This window comes from Diospyros lotus, chromosome 1, assembly GCF_014633365.1.
Source record: "Diospyros lotus cultivar Yz01 chromosome 1, ASM1463336v1, whole genome shotgun sequence".
Lineage (NCBI taxonomy): Eukaryota > Viridiplantae > Streptophyta > Magnoliopsida > Ericales > Ebenaceae > Diospyros > Diospyros lotus.
The window spans coordinates 39,458,985-39,480,155 of NC_068338.1; the positions used below are offsets into that span (position 1 = coordinate 39,458,985).

At 36.2% G+C, this 21,171-nt stretch overlaps 2 protein-coding genes across 3 annotated transcripts; one reads left to right on the forward strand and one right to left on the reverse strand.

The window, feature by feature from the left end:
• The first annotated feature begins 5,008 nt into the window (after window positions 1-5,008).
• LOC127809528 (SUMO-activating enzyme subunit 2) lies at window positions 5,009-15,468 on the forward strand. 2 transcript variants are annotated; one of them, XM_052348397.1, is made up of 12 exons: window positions 5,009-5,297; window positions 5,374-5,463; window positions 8,691-8,847; window positions 9,754-9,837; window positions 9,939-10,157; window positions 11,770-11,871; window positions 12,321-12,779; window positions 12,954-13,183; window positions 13,380-13,473; window positions 13,577-13,759; window positions 13,856-13,953; window positions 14,800-15,468. In XM_052348397.1, the coding sequence occupies exons 4-12, from the start codon at window positions 9,760-9,762 to the stop codon at window positions 15,182-15,184; spliced, it is 1,848 nt and encodes a 615-aa protein (XP_052204357.1). In that variant the 5' UTR covers window positions 5,009-5,297; window positions 5,374-5,463; window positions 8,691-8,847; window positions 9,754-9,759; the 3' UTR covers window positions 15,185-15,468. The 2 variants fall into 2 exon arrangements, with proteins under 2 accessions (XP_052204357.1, XP_052204350.1); XM_052348390.1 differs by lacking the exon at window positions 8,691-8,847.
• Window positions 15,469-17,173: 1,705 nt separating this feature from the next.
• LOC127793597 (probable receptor-like protein kinase At4g39110) lies at window positions 17,174-20,422 on the reverse strand. Its single transcript, XM_052324385.1, has 2 exons — window positions 18,221-20,422; window positions 17,174-18,062 (listed from the first exon to the last, which is right to left on the reverse strand). The coding sequence occupies exons 1-2, from the start codon at window positions 20,420-20,422 to the stop codon at window positions 17,664-17,666; spliced, it is 2,601 nt and encodes an 866-aa protein (XP_052180345.1). The 3' UTR covers window positions 17,174-17,663.
• Window positions 20,423-21,171: the final 749 nt, after the last annotated feature.

Here is a 21,171-nt window from a genome sequence, read left to right on the forward strand (position 1 = left end):
TTAGGGTTCAATCGAAGCAAAGTAATCCCAATCACATCATTAGAGAATTAAACATCAGCAATTGTAGCTTGATTTAACCATCAAACACTAATGGTGAACTTCATCCATTATTTGATCGAGATTTAGAGATCTTCTAGTGCTAATACAAAGAATGAAAAAAAAAAAGTGAGAGATGGAATATAAGAGAAAAAAAAAAAAACCTAAACTCCACTAGAATTAATTGGATTGAGAAACCAAAAATCAACATCTACTAGAGGAAAAAATAGAGAATAAAATATGTTACATTTCATCCATTGAGACAAAGGCAAATATGAGGCGACAAAATAAGTTGTTACAAATAGTTGTTCAATTGGGATAAAAGTGAAAGCTACCTTAGTAAACTTAATGATGAAAGAGGTAAATAGTATGGACTTGTGAATCCAAATATTCACGTCATATAATTTAAAAATAGCTAAATGCATATTTTGATTTATGTACTTGTATTTTTTTATTTAAATACTTAAATTTTTTGTCATTTCAAATACATTCCTAAATTATATAATTTTAAATTAATTGAACTCTTATACTTTAATATTTTTTAATGTAGACACTTTAATATTTTGTCGTTTCGATTATATCCTCAGAATTATGTATTTTTTAATTAATTTAACCCATTCACAAGAATAATATTATGTGTAATTAGTGTATACAAACACTTATATTCATTAAACACATAACAAAATATACACATACGAGAGTGTTATATTAAATGTTACATTAAAGTCTCCAAATATCATTTTTTTATAAATAATTATTTTAAATATATTTTGTAGACTTATAAATTAAATAAATAATTATATAATACTAAATTTCTCGGATATAATTTGTTGGAATTAATGGATCTTAAATATGTGAATTGAAAAATTTTCAAAAACTGGACGAGACTATTCATGTGGGGGTGCCGGTGAGTAGACATGTCTATTTAAACATGAAATATGCAATGGAAGAGATGCATACATTCGCCAGAGAATGCAATATGGACCGTCAAGTCGCGTCCAAATATTAAATGATGTGATCTGAAGATTAAAATTAAAGTATGTCAAACAACATGATATTTTACAATTGGATGCTTGGAACCATTCGAGTGAATGAACATATTTATTTAAATGTGAGATGTGCAAGGGGAAGATATATGTACCTTCACCAAATAATGCAATATGGACTGCCATGTTGCGCCAATATATGAAATGATGGGATATGAATATCAAGATTAAACTGGGTTAATTAATATAACTTTTTATAATTGGACACTTAGGAATAAGTCAAACAATTTGACCTTTCGCGATTGGACACTTGAAACTATTCGAGTGAGTGGACATGTCTATTTGGATGTGAAATGTGCAATGGAATATATATGTACCTTTGTTAGATGATGCAATCTGAATTGTTAAATTGTGCCTAAATATTAAATGATGCAATCTGAAAATCAAAATTAAACGAGGTCAAACAACATGACCTTTAGTTTAACATCAAAAGATGATATATGAACAAATAAGAAATAATATTAAAAATAACGCATAAGTTTAAGTTTAGTTTGAAACGATGTTAAAATCACACAAATTTCAAGTTGAAACGTAGAGTTAATTTTCAACTAAATATATGAGGTGATGAAAACTAAATAATCATTTAGATATATCTCTATGTTGTAGACAATTGTGATAAAATGATTAGAATTTGTGTGATAAAAGGTATATTTGATTTGAGATAGATGATGGAATTATGATGAAAACTTAGTAAGTTTTGTACAATAAGATTAAACACAAGACTAATAGTAAATAAAGAGAGGTGGGGAAAAGAAGAGTATAAATGAGTTGTAAATGTGTCAGAATACATTATTATAGTAAAAGATAAATTAAAAAAACGTTAAGCATATGTATTTTACATTATTTAATGCTCTCTCATCATAAAAATATATTTGTAATTTTTTATGTTAAGAGTGGTCGTGAGCACACCAATCTCATCTCTATCCTTATAAAAAATAGATCAAATAGCATTGATCCTTTAATGGAAATATGATAGCTAAGGATTGACAAATTAGGTAAAATTATCAATTTTGAAATAAAAGTTACACGTGATCAAGTTTGACAAGTAAATAATGTAGGGTATGTACCCTTAAAAACTATAATTACCAATGAGAGGGGCATGTCCACATATAAGGCATCTATTTGTAGGTTGAATAGTTGACGTGAGACAATTTTTGTTTTAGATTAGACACTTTTATCTAGAAAAGTTGTCAACTTGACAATGAAATTCTCACGTTAATCAACTGACAAACTCCCCCGACCAAGAAAATTATCACACCAAATCATTTGGATAGAGTGCTACGAGACAAACCTTGTTTTGATACCAAATTATGCAGGGACATGCACCATTGACAACTGTAATTATAAGAAAAGGGGCACACTCGCATATACAACACTTGTTCGCAAGTTGAATAGTCGATATGGAACGATTCTCGTTCTATATAAAAAAAATGATTAACTAAATTATTACTCATAATAATTATAAAATATTACACCAGCGTCAGTGTCGTTCCACTCCCACAAAAGGTGGCCCAACACAATTGTAATTAGTCAACCGAGACGGTTGGCGTTGTAATTTAAGACTTGTTTAGTTATAGAAAATATATTTAATTTAAAAAATAAAAATATTTTTTTAAAATTTATACTTTAAATTGAAATATATATAAAAAATATGTTTTCTAAAAATGAATATTATTATTTTAAAATAAAATATTACAACATATTTAATTATAAAAATTATAATTAGAAACTATAAAATATTTTCTAAAGTTGAACGAAACTTAAATTCTTCTTTTTAAATACATTTGTGGAAAAGAAATGTATATCGTTAAATTTACACTATATATTTGTATTTTTAAAATATTTATATATAATTACAAATTGAGAGAAACGAATGATTGGCCTAATAAAGTTTAGAGTTACATAACTAGTGAGATGGTAAGTTACCAATAGATTTAAATGTGGGTGAAATTGGATATTTAGAGATTTATTAGTCTCTTAATTTATAGACATTCTCCTATAAAGTTAACATGGTGTATCACTAAAGTAATGTAAATTTAAGGAGTGAATAATTAAAGTAATGGTGTTCTTATTAAAATCTTATAAAATACCATTAAAATTATTAAATGATACTTTTGAGAACGACAAACTCTATTCAAACAATGCTAGCGTCAGAAAAGAAAATTTTGGATATGAAACATCAGTATGGTATTTTAAGCCTTATAAAGAAATACCAACAAGGCACGTTAAGTCTCCAACAGCGTCATTGTCCATCATACAATTACTAATTTAACCCCTATAAAGGATTTGTTTATTTATTATTTAAGAGAGGCAGCAGGGGGGGGGGGGGGGGGGGGGCAGATGAGATCCGCCCTTCCCACCTCAACTCTTTTTTTTTATTAAATTTATAAATTTACTTATAATGTAATTAAATTAAATAGTGCATAAAATTACTAGCTTTCTTTTTAGGTTAAACTCACAGAACATGGTATTTTTGGATTTCCAAAAGTTTGATAATAATGCTTAAAAATTATAATATCAAATTAATTTTTTTTGGTGTGAAATTAACAAAAAATGTAAGGTCATGTGTAAAATTAATCCAACAAAAAAAAGTACGAAAAGTGACGAAAATTATTCTTAAAATTATCCGTAACCACGACATATGTTTGTTATGATATTATGTATTTTGTTTTGAAATTTAGGGTGTAAACATATAATTCCTAATAATATAACTAAACAACAACAATAATAATTTAAATATACTGTGTGGTAGCTTTACTAGAATTAAAGTGGAATGAATTTTGAATTAATTCAAGTTTCAAATCAGTATTTTTGTTCTAATAAGGGACTAATGAGGCATGCATAAACGAAAACAAATGATAATAATAATAATAATAATTCGTAATCCTGTGTGATAGCTCAATTAGTATTAATAAAGTGAAATGATCTTTGAATTAATTTAAGCTTCAAATTATTAAAGCATCTTATTTAGTAGACTATAAACATTATTTTGTAGATGGAATCTTATTTGATATATATGGTTATGTGTGTCTCTATGTTTAATTCGTTACGCATATATTCGTAGGTATAAAAGTAATAAATAATAAACTCTACGAGCATGGTGCAACTATAAAATACTTGAAATTTTATATAAAATATTAAGAGATTTGTTAAAAGGTTTAGGTTATGTTTTCTTTGGTTATTTTCAAGTTATTTTTATTTTTTGATTTTTTAAAATAATGAAAATGTATTTTTTTTGTTATTTTTAAAAATATATTTTTGAAAATAAAAAAAATTGTAAAGAAAACTCAAAACAACAAAAAAATGTATTTTTTTAAAAAATATTGTTTTAAGTGTTTTTATCCAAAATAAACTTTAAATACAAAACACATTATTTATTTATTTATTCGTATTTTATTATTATAATATAAAAAATATTACAAAATTCATTAACTTTAAAAAATATATATATTTTTAACAATATATTAACACTAAATATTTATAATTTACTAAATAATTAAATTTATTGAATAAGATATCATTAAAAAATTATTTACAAAATTTCAAAAATAATATGTTTTTTAATTTTTTGTTTTGAGAAATAATTTTTTAAAATGATAAAAATAACGCATTTTAATTTTCTAAAAATAAACTAGTAAAATAAAAAATTAAAAATAAATTTAAAATTAAAAATTAGAAATTGAAAAGCAAAAGGGAATACAGCCTTAAATTCTGAATAAACTGTATTAAATATCTAACCCTAAATGTATATAGATTGTGTTCATATCTAGATTTACTCGAAGAGTGTATCAAAGTAAAAGGTTACCTGGTCCCTAGAGATTAGTCTAGCGAAATTCGGACACTCAAGTGAATAAAAAAAAAAAAATAATAATTATAATTCACTTATAAAAAGAGATAATAATAATTCATCTCTGTCAACGCCTCCACCAAACAACTCTTTACGGCTCCGCTGCTTCACAGAGAGAGAGAGAGTTTTCTGGTTTGGCGCCTCTCCCATGACGCAAATAGGGCAGAAAAGAGACCATCAAGATTCCCCTTCTCTTTTCTCATGCTCGCGTTCGATTCTGCACAACCAATAAACCCTTTTCTTCACCGTTTACCCCTTTCTATAGTGTATAATATATATCCGCTGCTTCGCCTTCTCTCTTTGACTTCTGTGCTCTCTTTCTCCCCCTCTCTCACATGGCTTCCGAGCAACAATTATCTGCAATCAAGGTAATATATGTTCGTATTTGTGGCGTTTTACTTCTCTAATTGAAGTAATAACTAAGGGAAAATTGTTCTGTTTCAGGGGGCGAAGGTGCTTATGGTGGGCGCTGGTGGAATCGGCTGTGAGCTCCTGAAGACTTTGGCTCTTTCTGGCTTTGAGGACATCCATATTGTGAGTATACCTTGGTTCCTTATCGTGTTTGTTTGTTTTGGACTTTCATGATTAGGGGAATTTTTAATCATCCCATCTGCTGTTTGGATTCGGGTTTTAGGGTTTCTCGCTGGTTTAGTCCGGGGTGTCCATCTGTTTTCTTTTTGGGGGTTCTGGGTGAGGAGTTTTACAAGAATTTATTATTTAAGGCTTAGGAGCTATTTATGACACTCAAGTGGGAGCCTGTCGGTTCAGGTTTCCATGGTTGAAAGCTGGAGTTGTAAGTTTTTATGGTCTGGATGAAAGGGGTTTTAGAATTGCTCTTGACATGGCAAAAGTTGCGAGTCAGATTCCATTTCTGTTAGTGGGAAAATTTGGGGGGCGGGGGGCTACGCCGATCTACTTATTACACACGCATGCACTTTGAAAAGCTTCCCACATAGACAAAAAGAAATTGTTGGCATGCTCACTCTTCTTAATTAGGGAATCTAGATGTAGCTTCAGCACTGTTCAAGCTATACTCCTCTTTGTGACTAAAATTATAGGTTTCATCTTTTGGGCATTAGTATTTTTGTCATGTTTTGCAAGCTACACTAGTTTTATGGTTTTTGCTTTTGGTGGGGTGCTTAATTGCAACATCTGCATGGGATTGAAATACTAAAGTTCAGTATAGATACTTATTTGTGAAGTTTCTCTTTTATATCCCATGCATTTCTTCTTGTGGCACGTTCAATTCAATTAACATTCTTGCCTGGTCAAATTATTTGAAGAATATTCATAATTGTATGCTTTTCTTTTTAGCAGGCCAAGTTTTTTCATAGTTGCCACTGGTAATAGAATAGCAAGTCTAGCTTGAAAGAACACCAATGAACTTGAAATAACTTTGAATGGAGGGGGAGTGTAAGAGGATTATGCAAAGGATTGTTTGGAAGTGAAATACTTTATATTTATCATGCATAACTAATTGAAAGGAATATGAATTCACAAATAGTGATAATAATGATGAAAGTGTTGTTGGACTTTGGATTCAGTAAAAGGTACGTAAAATATGCAAATTGTCAAGAAATGCATTCCTCCTTATTTCTGTCACTGCCAAGCAGAGACAATGGTGGACTTCCTGGTTCGATGTGAGTCAGTAGTCCACAGTAGGAAAATAGGAAGAAGAATAGGGAGAACGAAGTAGAACAAAGGGAAGAGAGAAGAGAGAAATTGAGAGAGAAATAGATATCCTTCTTGATATTCGTTAATGATCTCCCCCAGGCCTCGGGGAGTATTTACAGGGTCTTAGGGTGATGCTGCCACAGCAGATCACCTCCCAAACGGTTGCAACCGTCTCTTTTGTCCTATTCTCACCCAGCATGTGCTCTCTCTCTCTCTCTCTTACTAATTCTCTAACAGAAAGATTCCCAAATACAGCAGTAAAAGAAAGAAATTACAGAAACTATAACAGAAAAGGAAATACAAGGAAATACAAAGGAGTCATGGCTACTAAGAGAAAAACAAAATCGCTGTAATAAGACTTGGTCCGTGACAATTTCCTTTACATAGAATGTGGAGCACTGCATTCTTCTTCGTCTCTCTTGATCTCTTTCTCTCGATCTCTCTCTACACACACACACACACGCACACACACACACGTGATAGATAACAAATGCCAAAAGGCTATAAACACAGTGGGGAAAGCCAAGCCCCATACAAACAATCCAATATAAATATTAAAGCTCATCAAGGAAATGATCAAAATCAGCACAGCAAAGAGAAAAGAGAAAGGATAACAAGCCCCTGATGTAAGAAATGCAATGCTACACCCCCTCTAAGGCCATAGTAGCTGCTATTCCTCCATCTCCAAATGGACTACAAAAACAAAATAGACATGAAATCCCAGCTCCAAGAAAACAAGAATTCCTTTGTTGGTGCTGGCATCACTGACTAACTACCATAGATTCATAAGTGTGAAACAAATAAAAATATTGTGAGCTGTCTGGCAATTCGAAAGATATTCTCACCATCTTACTGCACAAGTAACACCTTTGGACCAAAACATCAGCCTTTCCTCCTTGTGTTGTCTTGTGAGGAAGCAGTCTAGACAAAAGGAGCAGTTGGAGGAATCTTCAATCTCCAAATGGTTCTCCAAGGGAAGGGAGAGCTACAACCTTATAGAATGAGCTAAGTAAGAAGTTACCTCAGAAGGTATTCTACTATTCCCACTCTGCGTAGTCGTAGAATGATCATGGATAACTCGTAAAAGAGACATTTTGGAGTAACCTCCCAATCCTGAAAGTTTTTCTTGAAAACGGGAGAACAAACACCAACTCCAGAAGATCTAATAAAATATTTAGTAGAACAAACTTGTTGGATGCCAGCCAACTAAAGAGAGTGGAAAATGTTTCACTTATAGGTCAGTGACCACACTAGCTATCAAGCCAAATTTTGGTCATATTTCCATAATCCACAACGAGGACAATTTTGCAAACAAAGATTGAACAAAAAAGACAAAATACTTTTCCACACCCACAACCAAAGAGTAAATAGCTTATCCTTGAGGACCAATCCCCTCAAGAGGAATTGGACTCACAAGCAACAACTGTCGTAGAGTGAATATCACTGTCACTGGCAAACCTCCAGAGGCATTTTCTGTAGAGAGCTTTATTAAATTTCAACTATGCTATGGCATTAGGGGAAGTAATTGCAGCAATCTGCAATGTTTTTATATGCACCACTATGTACTCCAAGAGAGTTGTATCTGTATCTACTAAAGAAAATGGATTTTTTGTTTTCATATAAAAAAGATGGATGCAAGTGTTAATTCCTCTTATATAGGGTCTTCTTTTGAGATAGGTAAAGCTGAGAAGATAATCAAATTCTTGTATCTTGAAATGCAAAGTAAGGATAATGGCACTGGTCAGAACAGAAAGTGCAGCGGGAATGGAAACAGGGGTCCTGTTTTTTCACTCTCACATGATCTCTAATTGAAGTATACTATTATTACTATTCCTGAAAATGCGCAATTGGGCCGCGCCCAATTACAACCAGATTGATAAATTCATATAGGGGCATGTTTCTGGTGTCCTTTTTGAACTAGGTCTTGGCTTTCCTAATTATCACCTCCTGATTTTAACTATTTTTTGTGCACTTTCTTTTGTGCCCCAGGCCCTAGATTATTTCATTATCTCATTGAGTTACCCGTGTATTTTATTGTTTTTGCACTTTCTTTGACCTTCTATGGAACTCATTCAATATTGTTTCAGCTGGCTGTCCAGGCACCTGGGCAACAACCTTGGTGATAGAAGCTGTGGAGTTGCTTAAGAAGCTGTGCCTAGACAGCCATGATTGTGTAGCTGCCCATGATTTTGAATGCCTGCCTGAACAACTAGCTGGCATCTGGGCACTTCCCTGGGCAACTAGGCAATGATTTTTGATTAATTGGTTACTGCTTTCTTTTGATCTACATAAAAGATTCATTTATGTGTTACTTTTGTTCAATTTACTTCAACCTACGAAGCACGGAAACAAACATGTACACAGACACGGGCCACTTCATTTTCCAGAAAAGTAGGACACAACACTACCGAAATCCATTAGTTAATAAAATAAATTTTTATAATTTTAATGGAATAATAAAGTATCAAAACCATATTCCGAACTCATAAATATGCATTTAAAATTCATAAGCCAAAATTTTAAATAACTCTAATCTAATTTGCAACCAACTCACATTCCAATTATCTTCGTCCCTTACAATCCAGTCGATATTTAAAGAGCTAGAGAATAAAAGCGTGAAGGGTATGAAAACTGAACAGTCATGCAATCAAAATGTGGAAAAACAAAAGAATCATCCCTCCCATGTCCTCCTGTAAAAAAAATTAGATAAGTGTCGGACATGCCACGTGGGTGTGTTCACATGTGTTGGAAGCGTTTCAGAGTGTACAACACAGCGACACCAATACAGCAGTCCCTAGGGAGTGTCTGCGCTTTATAGACTTCCGTACAAGTATGAATCATACAAGTAAGGAAAGCTGGATGCAAGCACATGCAAATAGTCCCTGCTTGTATTTAGTAATAGTTTGATGTCATTTGAGATCAATTTGACGATAGTATTCTTACAAGTTTTCATGTTTACTTATTAGATTTGCTTCTATTCAGGTTATTTGTTTGGTATTTATAATTGTTTGTCCCTTTGTTATGGTTATTATTGCTATTACCTTTTTATAATTTCCTTGGCTTGGCTGTCACTGTTATTATTTGTTTTTACTTGGAGAGGTTGTGGCAGTTCCTTTTTTTCCTTTGTCAGTTCTTTATATTCTTTTGTAGATTGACATGGACACAATAGAAGTGAGCAACCTAAACAGGCAATTCTTGTTCCGACAATCACATGTTGGGCAGTCTAAGGCCAAAGTAAGTGAATGATATATAGCTATTTCAATCTTGTTTGCTGGCGTGCACTGTTCCGTCTCATATTAGTATCTTATTTGTTTGTTTATTGATTTGTTGACCAGGTTGCTCGGGATGCTGTATTAAAATTTAGGCCTCACATAAATATTACACCTTACCACTCAAATGTCAAAGATCCAGGCTTCAATGTTGACTTCTTTAAACAATTCAATGTTGTTCTGAATGGACTTGACAACTTAGATGCTAGGCGACATGTAAACCGTCTTTGCTTGGCAGCAGATGTTCCGTTGATTGAGAGTGGGACTACTGGATTTTTAGGGCAGGTGATGTAATGCTCTTCAAAATTGTTTGGCAAGTAAATATGTTTTGGTACGATGTAGTTATGCTTCTATATCATGTTCTGCATGCATGTTCCATACATTTCTTGGTCGTATAGGTAACTTCTGAGTGAAATATGCACAGGTTCTCTGATAAAAGTGGAAGAACTTGCAATAACCATAAACAATGGACTAAAAAAGCATGCTTGTTTGAACTAGCAATATTGTGAGCTGATTTTAAAGGGCCCTTCTAGATAATTACTTGAGGTTTATGCATGAAGTGTAGGAGTATGGATTTATTGTTGTCATGGATTATTGAGAAGGATCACTGACGCAAAATCCAAACGTCTAATCAAGTTATTATTAAATCTCTCTCTCTCTCTCTCACACACACACCCACCCACCCACCTACCTACACCTGAACTGCTTTACTAACTATTATTTGTACTTGTATTGGACAAAGTAGGAAGAATATTCTTAAAAGGCATTTTGATGAGTAAAGATGATTCTATCATGTCAAACAGCACCAAGGGGGTTGAGTCATAAAAAAAAAGGAGGCCAAAAGAAAACAAAAATACTTGCTTCCACTGAAGGGCCTTGACAAAATCTAATGATTGATGCCTTGTCACTATCACCTGAACCTGGCATGCAAAATGAACCATAGATTGACAAAAGATCACCTGTTCTACTTCCTCCAAATCAATGATGCCAAAATAATTGCTGCCAATGTCCAAGCCTTTCTGCTTTCTTTCTTTGTTGGAGCTCCAGCCATAGACTGCATAAGATCTATCATATTTGGAGAAAACACCTTGGAAGTTGGAACCGCCAACTTTTCCACGATTGAATGTCTATAATTCTCAAACAACCGGACAATAAATAAGATGAATGGTATGTGCTCCATATCTGTCACGTATGCCACACCGATTAATGCAAACCCGCCTCCATTTAATTGAGTTGTCAATGGTCAAAACCTACTATTTCAGTTATGCACATAAAGAAAGCCACTCTTATGGACTTCTTCACCGTTGTATCCAATAATAACATATGGACACTGATAACTCTAACCCAGGCAAAGCTGAGATAGCCAGTTACTCCATAGCCTCACCGTAAAATGGCCATTGGATGAGAAAGACTCACTGTCACCAAACTTCCACCTTTTTGCTGAAGTACTCTCTGGGCGCACTCTTTAGATGGGAAAGCAAATGGAAAATAGATTTCAATTTGGTACATCTCCACCCCTGACGAAGCACATTATGTTTTTGAGACCTATATCTGACTAGTTGGATGTTCATCTCCTCCTCCAACTCCTATTTGATCCATCAGACATCAGTAATGGATTTTAGGAAAATCTCCTTGCTTTTCACATCACACAGCAGTTGCTTCTCATTTGCACTTCTACTCCTACTTAACATTTGCATGCTTGATGCAACTCATGGGGATATTTCAATTTCTGCTTATGACAAGGTCTCTTGCCATTGTCATTGGTGCTGGCAGTTTTGAGATTTCCGAATATGTGACTTGACTTCCTATTTTGTTTCTCTGATTGATTCTGATCATGTCAATATAAATTTTTTAAGTTTTACTATTTTAGTATTCATGTTCTGGTTAATTGAAGCAGGTAACTGTACACATCAAGGGTAAAACGGAATGTTATGAATGCCAGCCAAAACCAGCTCCAAAAACTTATCCTGTCTGCACAATTACAAGCACTCCATCAAAGGTATTAATCCCTAGTTTCTTGTGTGAAGTTTTGTGTCTGTTGGTGGTATTGAAATTTTAGAAGTTTCGCATCATTATGAATGAGAATTTTCTTTATTCACTTGAATGGTTTGGTTACTGCTCATATGGTTTGATGATTAATAGACATGGCACATTGACATTTTTCTAGGTTAGTTATTTTAGAATTGAGGTTCAGGAATAAAGTATGCCAAAATGAGGGCATCCAAAGCAGTTCTCAGAAGATGTTTTCTGGATTTTTGATTTCAGTATGTGTTTTGATTGTGAAAGTAATCAAGGATATTTGTGTTTTGTTTCTTAGTTATTAAAAATGTGGATGCTGGAGTAAAGGATATCTTGTCAAGATTAGCTCCTCATTGCTTTTTCACATTTCTAAAATTTCCCCCCTTCTGTTTAATTGCGTACTTTAACAACATTGTGGCAATATTGCAGTTTGTTCACTGTATTGTATGGGCAAAGGATCTACTTTTTGCAAAGCTCTTTGGGGACAAAAATCTGGAGAACGATCTCAATGTGCGTTCTAATGATGCTGCTAGCTCATCAGAGCATGTAGAAGATGTTTTTGAACGTAAGAAGGATGAGGGGATTGAGGAGTATGGGAGGACAATTTATGATCATGTTTTTGGTTATAACATTCAAGAAGCATTAAAAAATGAAGAGACATGGAAAAACCGTAACAGGCCAAAGCCAATATTCAGCAGAGATGTCCTGTGTGGGGAACCGATGCAACAGAATGGGAATATGGGTACAAATTTTGTGGCTGATGGTTCCTCATCTGTGTCTGCAATGGCTTCTCTGGGGTTGAAGAATCCACAGGATATATGGTCTCTAAGGGAAAATTCAAAAGTATTCTTTGAGGCGCTGAAATTATTTTTTGTGAAAAGAGAGAAGGTCTGGTCTTACACCCTACTTTTTTTTTTTCTGTAAATGCTTACACCTTACTTTTTAAGAAGTTTCTTACTGTAATAGATTTTGTCTTTTGCTTCTTTTTATTTATTTGTTATTTCCTATTCTGGTTAAAAAACTGAACTCTTTTCTTTCTCTCTCTCTCACATACATACACAGGAGATAGGGAACTTAACTTTTGATAAGGATGATCAGTTAGCAGTAGAATTTGTTACTGCTGCTGCAAACATTCGGGCAGCTTCTTTTGGGATTCCTTTGCGTAGTCTTTTTGAAGCTAAAGGTATTGCTGGTAATATTGTTCATGCTATTGCAACAACTAATGCTATTGTTGCTGGGTTGATTGTGATTGAAGCGGTTAAGGTGCTGCAGAATGATGTGAACAATTATAGGTGGGACCCTGTTCATTTACCTGAACAGTTTGTATTATTTACTTGGTTTTTAAATCTCATTTTTCTTTTATAGCTATATACTGAAGTAGAGGAGATTGGAATGGTTTTTCTGCCAAGAAACATCAATTATGATATTAACTCAACGTTTAATCAACATCCTTTGACTGTCACTGATAGATCTGAAAGCCTTGTATAGGATGACATACTGCCTTGAACATATAACACAAAAGATGCTTCTTATGCCAGTGGAGCCATTTGAGCCAAACAAGTCCTGTTATGTTTGTTCTGAGGTGCATTCATGTCTCTTCTTATTCTGTGAATTTTGATTTACTTTTTGATGTTTCAAATTTTGGTGCACTACTGTATTCTTACCGGGCTGTATGTTTGAAGTAGAGACCTTTGTTGCTTGAGGTTAATACTCATCGGTCAAAATTGAGGGATTTTGTTGAAAAGATTGCTAAAGCTACGCTAGGCATGAGTTTTCCATTGATTATGCATGGGCCTGCCCTTCTTTATGAGGTTGGTGATGATCTTGAGGAAGATATGGTAGCCAACTATGCAGCAAACCTAGAGAAGGTATGTTTGCAATGTCATTACCCCGCATTTTTCCCAGTTTGCTGTTTGTTGAGTTGCATTGTGCATATGTTCTTTCTTTGCTCTTCCCCTGTTTAGGTTCTTTCTGAGTTGCCTTCTCCAATTACTGGTGGGACAATTATCACTGTTGAGGATCTTCAGCAAGAACTGTCATGCAATATCAATATAAAGCATAGGTATATTTTCACAAGTTTACCAAACTTATTTGCTTCTGCAGTCCTGTATGCAGTGTCTCAGAAAAGACTACTACCCTGTTTGAATATAATGAACTGAAACTTTACAGAAAGTTAATTTTTTTATAATTTTTTTTTGGGATAACAAAAGTTGGGAAATTAGTGGGACAAAATATGAAGTATAAATTGTCAACCATGAAATGTTTTTTCCAACAATAAAGGTGACTATTTTATCTCATTGGATGTCTAATTGGTAACAGAAGAGCTCTAATAGCACTTTTGGTTTTATTCATAATCTGATACTGCTTTTGTACCTCATTTTTGAAATGGTAGCATACCATGTTTGACCTCTGTTAGATGGACTAAATTGATTTGTGTTACCCATATGCTCTGTCCCTTTGTTTATGTTTTGTTAATTTTTAGATGCAAAAAGTGTACTGAACTGAAACTTAGTAGGGCTGGAATTTTGATATGACAATATTAAGGATAAATTATCAATTAAGAAATGTGTTTGTACATAATTAACTTGGAAAAGTGTATAGCTATTTTGTATTTTTCCATTATGTCAAACAGAAATATGCTCCTAAGAAATTTAGTTTTTCTTCTAACTCGTGTGTTTATCACTATCATACACATTTTAAAGTAAATGCAGCAAAACCACTCCCTTGGGTAATGAGAGCTCTCCTATATTATGTTGAAATCTTGGGGAATTCTCCTGTGCTGTAATTTATGTCTTACCGTCTTAATCTATATCCTCCAATTTTATGCTAGACATTACTTTGGTCGAAATTGTATTACACCTTCGCCACTCATCACTAAGAAGTCTTATTTATATTTTATTTCTTTTAGAGAGGAATTTGATGAGGAGAAGGAACCGGATGGGATGGTTCTGTCTGGATGGGCGCAACCTACTGCAAAAGAAAAGGACAATAACACTTCTGCCGGCAATGGTGCGAGCACATCAAATGCTTCTCGAGCAGTTCCTCTGGAGGCTGAGGATGATGATGATCTAGAAATAATTTCCTCAGAAAAATGGAATCTCAATATAGGAAAGAAAAGAAAGCTATCTGAGATGTCTGATGCTGCCACTTCAGAGCCTTCTCGTGTTGTCAACGAGACAAGTAAGAAGAAGAAAGTGGAAGAACTTGACGACGAAGATGAGGATGACCTTGTCATGATTCCTGATGGCAATTCAGATGGCAGCGAGAAGAAGAGGTTGCAGCAGCAGCAGTAGTGCTATTGACTGGGTTGGGCTTATGGCATTCTAATTTTGTACCATTATAGGGAAATGGTGATTAATTCTTTTGATGCAGCCAGCTTTAGTAGGTCGTCATTGTTAGGCCTTGCCTTAATGCTCCATACTTTTTTGGCTTTAGTAGTAGATGTATGTAATCTTATTCCCCATTTTACTTTTGACTTTTGGAAGCTTAGGAACAAATTTGTATCTGTGTCTCGACTTACTAGAATTCTGGTCTGGTGGGGATGAAAGTTTTAATTATCAGGATTCCATTCTCGTTCTGGACGTTTGCAGTTTGAAGATAGGTGATTACTTAAAATGTAATTTCCTAACTATCTCCCGTATTGTTTTATGAACATAGTTGAAATTGTTAAAAACATTTTTCTAATGGCATCGATCACAACTTTCGGATATGCCTGAATTGGGTAAATTCACTAGACATGCTCAATAGTTTACAAATTAGGTGATCCGATAAATAAACAAAAAATTGATTTGCGTGAGTTGACCCATAAGGATATTTGAATTCTTGTCGTGGAAAAGACTGCTATATAGGCTATAGTTTTCTTTTTCTTATCACCAGACCCAACTTTCGAGTGAAATTGTTTCGTGCAAGCTTTATGTTTGGATCTTTGAAAATATGGTTGCCGGTGCAAGAGGAATTAATCCAGTAATTGATAATACTTGTCAAATGTATAGACGGGACAAGTAGGCTGCTATGTGAAACAAGAAAATCACGTAAGTTTGATCTAGCTAGCCTTGCATCAGAGTCACACACACACACACACACGCACACACACACAAGAATAGGAGAAGCGCGCTGGGAGGTGGCTGACATGCCGCGTCGTCACTGCAAGGGTGGCGGTGGCAGTGGCACCTGGTGCCTCTCCGATTGCTTCTTCTTTATCTTCTTCTGCGGCCGTTCTTGCTTCTTTAAATCTTCCAAGCAACACACATCCTCCATGCACGTAAACGATCTCGATTTGCCCGGGTAGAATCTCGACAACCCTCTTCTATATATATGACTCAACAACAACATATCAACTGTTTATTTTAATATTTGTAATAATTAATTGTACGATAAATTTTAATTCTTCAATTATTTTTATTTATAACTTGAAGAGAAGAAGCTTACTTTTGTGGAAGAAGACTAGCTTTGAGGGTACCCATGTCGAAAATCTCCTTGCTATTGTTTTCTCTCTCCATCATGTTGATTAAGAGAAAGAGATTATGGGAGTGAAGGCTTTATATAAAAGAGAAGAAGAGAAAGAGCTACAGGCTACAGGAATAGAGGTAAATTGAAGAAAGATGCGAGAGGGTTGGGAATGGAATGGGGTTTGGGCAAATTGGGTGAGTGGGGTTGGGTTGGGTTGTTTTCTTAGCTCCAAAAAAATGGATTCACGCACATTTTCTTGCATCTATCCATCCATCCATCCATCCCCACCTTATTAATGGTTTAGGTTTCCTCCTATCTCCATCTTCATAATTTTGATTTGAAATTTATAGATGAATGAAGAACAATATATATCCACATTCTTATCTCAACTCACTCTTGTTCATTCAATCTAAAACCCCCCTTTCTTTTTTTTTAATTTTTTTAACCTTTTTGAGGGAATCTCTTCTTCCTCCCTCCATGTGGGCCTACACATTTGTTCCTTTTAATTGGTGGTCGACATCCAAATGTGACACCCAACTCCCCTTGTGGTGTTGACATTTGCCCTTTATTTTATCCATTTCTCAATCTCTTTTTTTTTTTTTTTTTCTTCCATTCAAAAATATATATGTTTTAAGTAATGACCAACGGAAAGAATGAACTTATAAAATTAAAATTTTTTATACTTCTTAATATAAAGATTTATAATGATTTTTTATATACCAAAACAAAAAATTCTATGTAAAATTAAAATTACACTTATATTATGTAACAAGTACGTCCCTTTACATCCTAAATTAAGATAATTTCAATATACAAAGAGAAAATCAAAAAAAGAAAAAATCCCATGAGAGAAGTGGGCAGAAATGAAATAGAAAAGCAAAGATAACATTTTTAGGCATGTAAATGGCGTCACAAGTAATGTGATGTGATGTGATTAAGAGAATTGGAAGCGACTCGAAATTTCAATTTTTTAGACCCAAAAAAGAATTACAATCCTTGGAGCCCAACGTTAGATATATACATAAATATTATATGTATGTATATATATATGTATAGATCGGGAAGTACAGAGTACTCTTCTTAATACAACACAAGAAGAACAAGATTCAATATCAATAATCAATCTAGGAACACTGACAACTCTGTATAATTGGTTTCGAATTTTTGTAGATGAAATGCCAAGAACCCAACTGATTTCTGCCTACTGTATCTGTAGATATCACCTCATCTCTCTCTCTCTCTCTCTCTCAAGCCGCCATGCCAGATCTGAGAATCACTTCCAAGCTCTTAATTTGCCGGTAATTAATTTAGTTGATCTTTTTTTTACCTCCCATTGAGCGCTGCGAATTGGGCAAACATGGCCGTTCCCGAATGCTCGCCGATGACCTGAACTTCACCCGGGTTCCCGCTCGGAGGGGGAATGGGCCGAAGTTCTGGCGTGGAGGGCGCCGGCGCAGGAGGAGGAAGAGAGGCGGAGGAACCGTTGGCATCGTCAGCCCTGCTTTGCATGGAAGCCTCTTGAAGCTGCAGCGCGTACTCCAAGTTCCAGAGCACGTCCCCCATGGACGGCCGGTCGACGCCGTACTCAGCCAGGCACTTCTCAGCCGCCTCGGCAAACTTCTTCATGGACTCGGCGTCGATGGAGCCGGCGAGGTGCGGGTCCACGATCTTCTCCAGCAGCCCCTTCCGCTTCCACTGCATCGCCCACTCCGCCAAGTTCACCTGCGTACGTACGTAGCAGTTTCAACTGTAAATGCCTATTAATTACAATGAACCAATATCAATATTCTTTTGTGATGAATTCTAGCTAACTAAAATATATAGCTTAATAATTAACTAAGATAACTGACAACAATATATATATATATATATTAATTAACCTGCTCCCTGGGCAATGAGGGGTTGATGGCCGGCCTTGCGCACAGAACCTCAAACAACACCACCCCAAAGGAATAAACATCGGATTTCTCCGTTAGCTGTTGCTTTCGGTAGTATTCTGGATCCAGGTACCCAAAGCTTCCCTTCACGGCGGTGCTCACGTGAGTTTGTTCTGTTGTCGAAGCTGCTTTCGACAGCCCGAAATCTGCCATTTTCGCCACAAAATTGTCGTCCAGCAAGATGTTGGTCGTCTTAACGTCGCGGTGTATGATGCCCTGCGATGTTCCTGTGTGGAGATAATGTAGCCCTCGGGCAGCGCCGATCGAGATTTCTAGCCTTTGTTTCCATGACAATGGAGGTAAATTCTTGCCGTAAAGATGGTCTCTGAGAGGCCCATTGGACATGAACTCGTAAACCAGAATCATTTCCGAGTTCTCGTCGCAGTACCCTATAAGTGACACTAAATGTCGGTGCCGAAGCTTCGACAGCATCTGAATCTCGGTCTGGAACTCATTAATGCCTTGCTCCGATTGTGGATTTCCTCGCTTGACCGCCACTCTCTTGTCGTCGTCGATCAATCCAAGATAGACGTTTCCAAACCCTCCGATGCCGATCACCTCATTGGAATCCCAGTTCTTGGTGGCCTCGCTAAGCTCTGCAAAGGAGAATCTCCGACCTAACCCCATTGTCGACGAGTAGAATTGCCCCTTTCTAGAGCCCAACGAATTCTTGCTACTCAGGAAACTTGCATCTCCCACGTGAAGAGGCAACAACCAGGAAGAAAAACTGTTCCTCTTGCGCCAATCTTGCGGCCTCCGTCGCCATCTAAAAACCATGGCCCCCAATCCGATGAACGCTCCGAACATCATCGCGAATCCCACCGCCGCCACCACTGCTTTGTTGATACTCCCAGCCGTGTTTCCATTTACCCCGAACTCCCCGTCCAAACTGCCTACCGAATTGTTCATCTTGAAAACTTCTAAACCGTTCAGAATGGCATTCTTTGCGCTGGTGGTAAGTTTATATGCCCCGATCTCTACTGTAAGCTGGGAAGATACGACATCAGAATCAACCACAAAATCGATGAAGTAAGCTGTCGTCAAATCCTCAACCATGCTGGATAAATCCATGCCAGAACTGGCTGTGATGCCGTTGATGTAGACGTTGAAGTAGAGATCGTCAAGGACTTCGCTGATTATATCGCAAAAATGCATGCGGAGCATGTATTGGAACGACGGATCAACGTCCATATTCCACGTGATATTGAAGTTAGGATCTCGGACGCCGGCATCGACCATTGATACCGCCGACGCATAAACCGTTTGCGGGGCGATGAACCGGGAGTTGCCCGGGGGGTATTTGATGACAAAAGGATTGACCGTCACACTCTTGGCTAGTTCTTTATGTTTTAGGAAACGGCTGTCGGACATCCAGGTCCGACTCAGCGAGTCGTTCTTGGAGCTGAGCTCCGGGCCGCCGACGTTGAGCCGGTAGACGGTTTGGAAGGACTGGGTAGGCAAGCCAGTGAACGGTTTATGATCGGAGAGAGTAGTGGAGTTGTCATTGATGAGGATGTCCGGCGCAGAAACGACTTCCAACGCGTTGATGAACGCCGGGGCGCCGGTTACCGGCTTGAACTTGATTGATAAGCGCTCGGTCTTCATGTTCACGAGGTACTCCTTAAAGAAGCAGCCGGTGTTGTTGCCGATGGTGAACTCGTGGAGAAGCACTAGGGAATCGGTGCTCACCGAAAACTTGGCGTTCTGGAGATTGAACTGTGGATTCGACAACGGAAAGAAATGGAGCCGGATCCAGTGCCAACCGGAGTCAGCGAGCCGGAAGGTGTAGATGGCTTCCTCGATAAAAATCCTAGCCGAGAGATAAATCGGCGAGGGCACGTTCTCGGCCGATGGCAAGCTGACAAGAATGTCTCGGCCGTCCGACGAGAAGTACTTGAGGGACTCTTCATCGGACAGGAAGCTCCGGCCGTCGGAATGGGTGGTTGGCTTGTCGGAGCCGCAGCTAATCAAGATGCTGTCATGCGGCTTGAAGACGGACGAGTCGCCTGCGGCTGGGTCGGTGATGAATGAAACGAATAGAAAGAAAACAAGGAGAATAATAATAAATATATTCGTTGGCGCCATTGACGACGACAATGAAGGAGGTGATGAATTGGTAGAATGGATCGTGCTGGTTTGGGTCATGCCCCCGGGTTTCATAACCATATATATATATATATATGATGTATATGTATATATAGAATCCCAGCCCTTCTCGATAGAGAAGAGATGAGAAAGAAATTAAGAAATCAATCAATGAATGATTGCAAAATATATATAATAATTAAAATGCTCTAGATAGCTAGCTAGCTAGCTATTTGAATCTTATTGAGCTGGTTTGCTACATAGGGTGTGTGTTTTTGGTTATATGGGAAGGGAAGAAGATGACAAACCAGAATCCATTCTTGGGTTTCACCGACCTGATTGTGAAGAGGGAGGGAACCGTCTTTGTTTAGATTTGATCTGTTTGCTCTTACCGCTCTCTATTCTTAGTATTCTTCAACGGACATACGCCAATGCCTCCCTCTCCAGACTTGACATGTCTTCTCTTAATTTGAAACGGTCAAATTTTCCTTCCTTTTGTCGTCGCTTGCAATTGCTTTCTTCTCGTCCAGAAATTACAGCATAAAATAAAATAAAATGGGAAACATTATTATATCCTTAATCAAATTAAACATTATCCATGTCTAAGAAATTAGACCTAAGCAAAATTTTATATAACCCCTATCATCTCATGTCTCTAATAATATTTAATATTATATATATATATAATATGAGATGGGCCCATACCAATAAGGCCAGGATCAATCTTGGTGAGGGCCCAAAACAACTAACTTGATTACCTACCCTCAGGGCTGATCCTAGTCATAGGGCATTTGTTAATTAAGATATGA

Bases quoted from the DNA above. Each gene is read 5' to 3' on its own strand.
- LOC127809528 (XM_052348390.1), top strand. From the start codon at position 5,265: ATGGCTTCCGAGCAACAATTATCTGCAATCAAG. The intron at 9,838-9,938 runs GTAAGTGAATGA...TTTGTTGACCAG, and splicing joins TTGGGCAGTCTAAGGCCAAA to GTTGCTCGGGATGCTGTATT. The intron at 10,158-11,769 runs GTGATGTAATGC...TAATTGAAGCAG, and splicing joins CTACTGGATTTTTAGGGCAG to GTAACTGTACACATCAAGGG.
- LOC127793597 (XM_052324385.1), bottom strand. From the start codon at position 20,422: ATGACCCAAACCAGCACGATCCATTCTACCAATTCATCACCTCCTTCA. The intron at 18,063-18,220 runs GTTAATTAATAT...GTACGTACGCAG, and splicing joins CCTCATTGCCCAGGGAGCAG to GTGAACTTGGCGGAGTGGGC.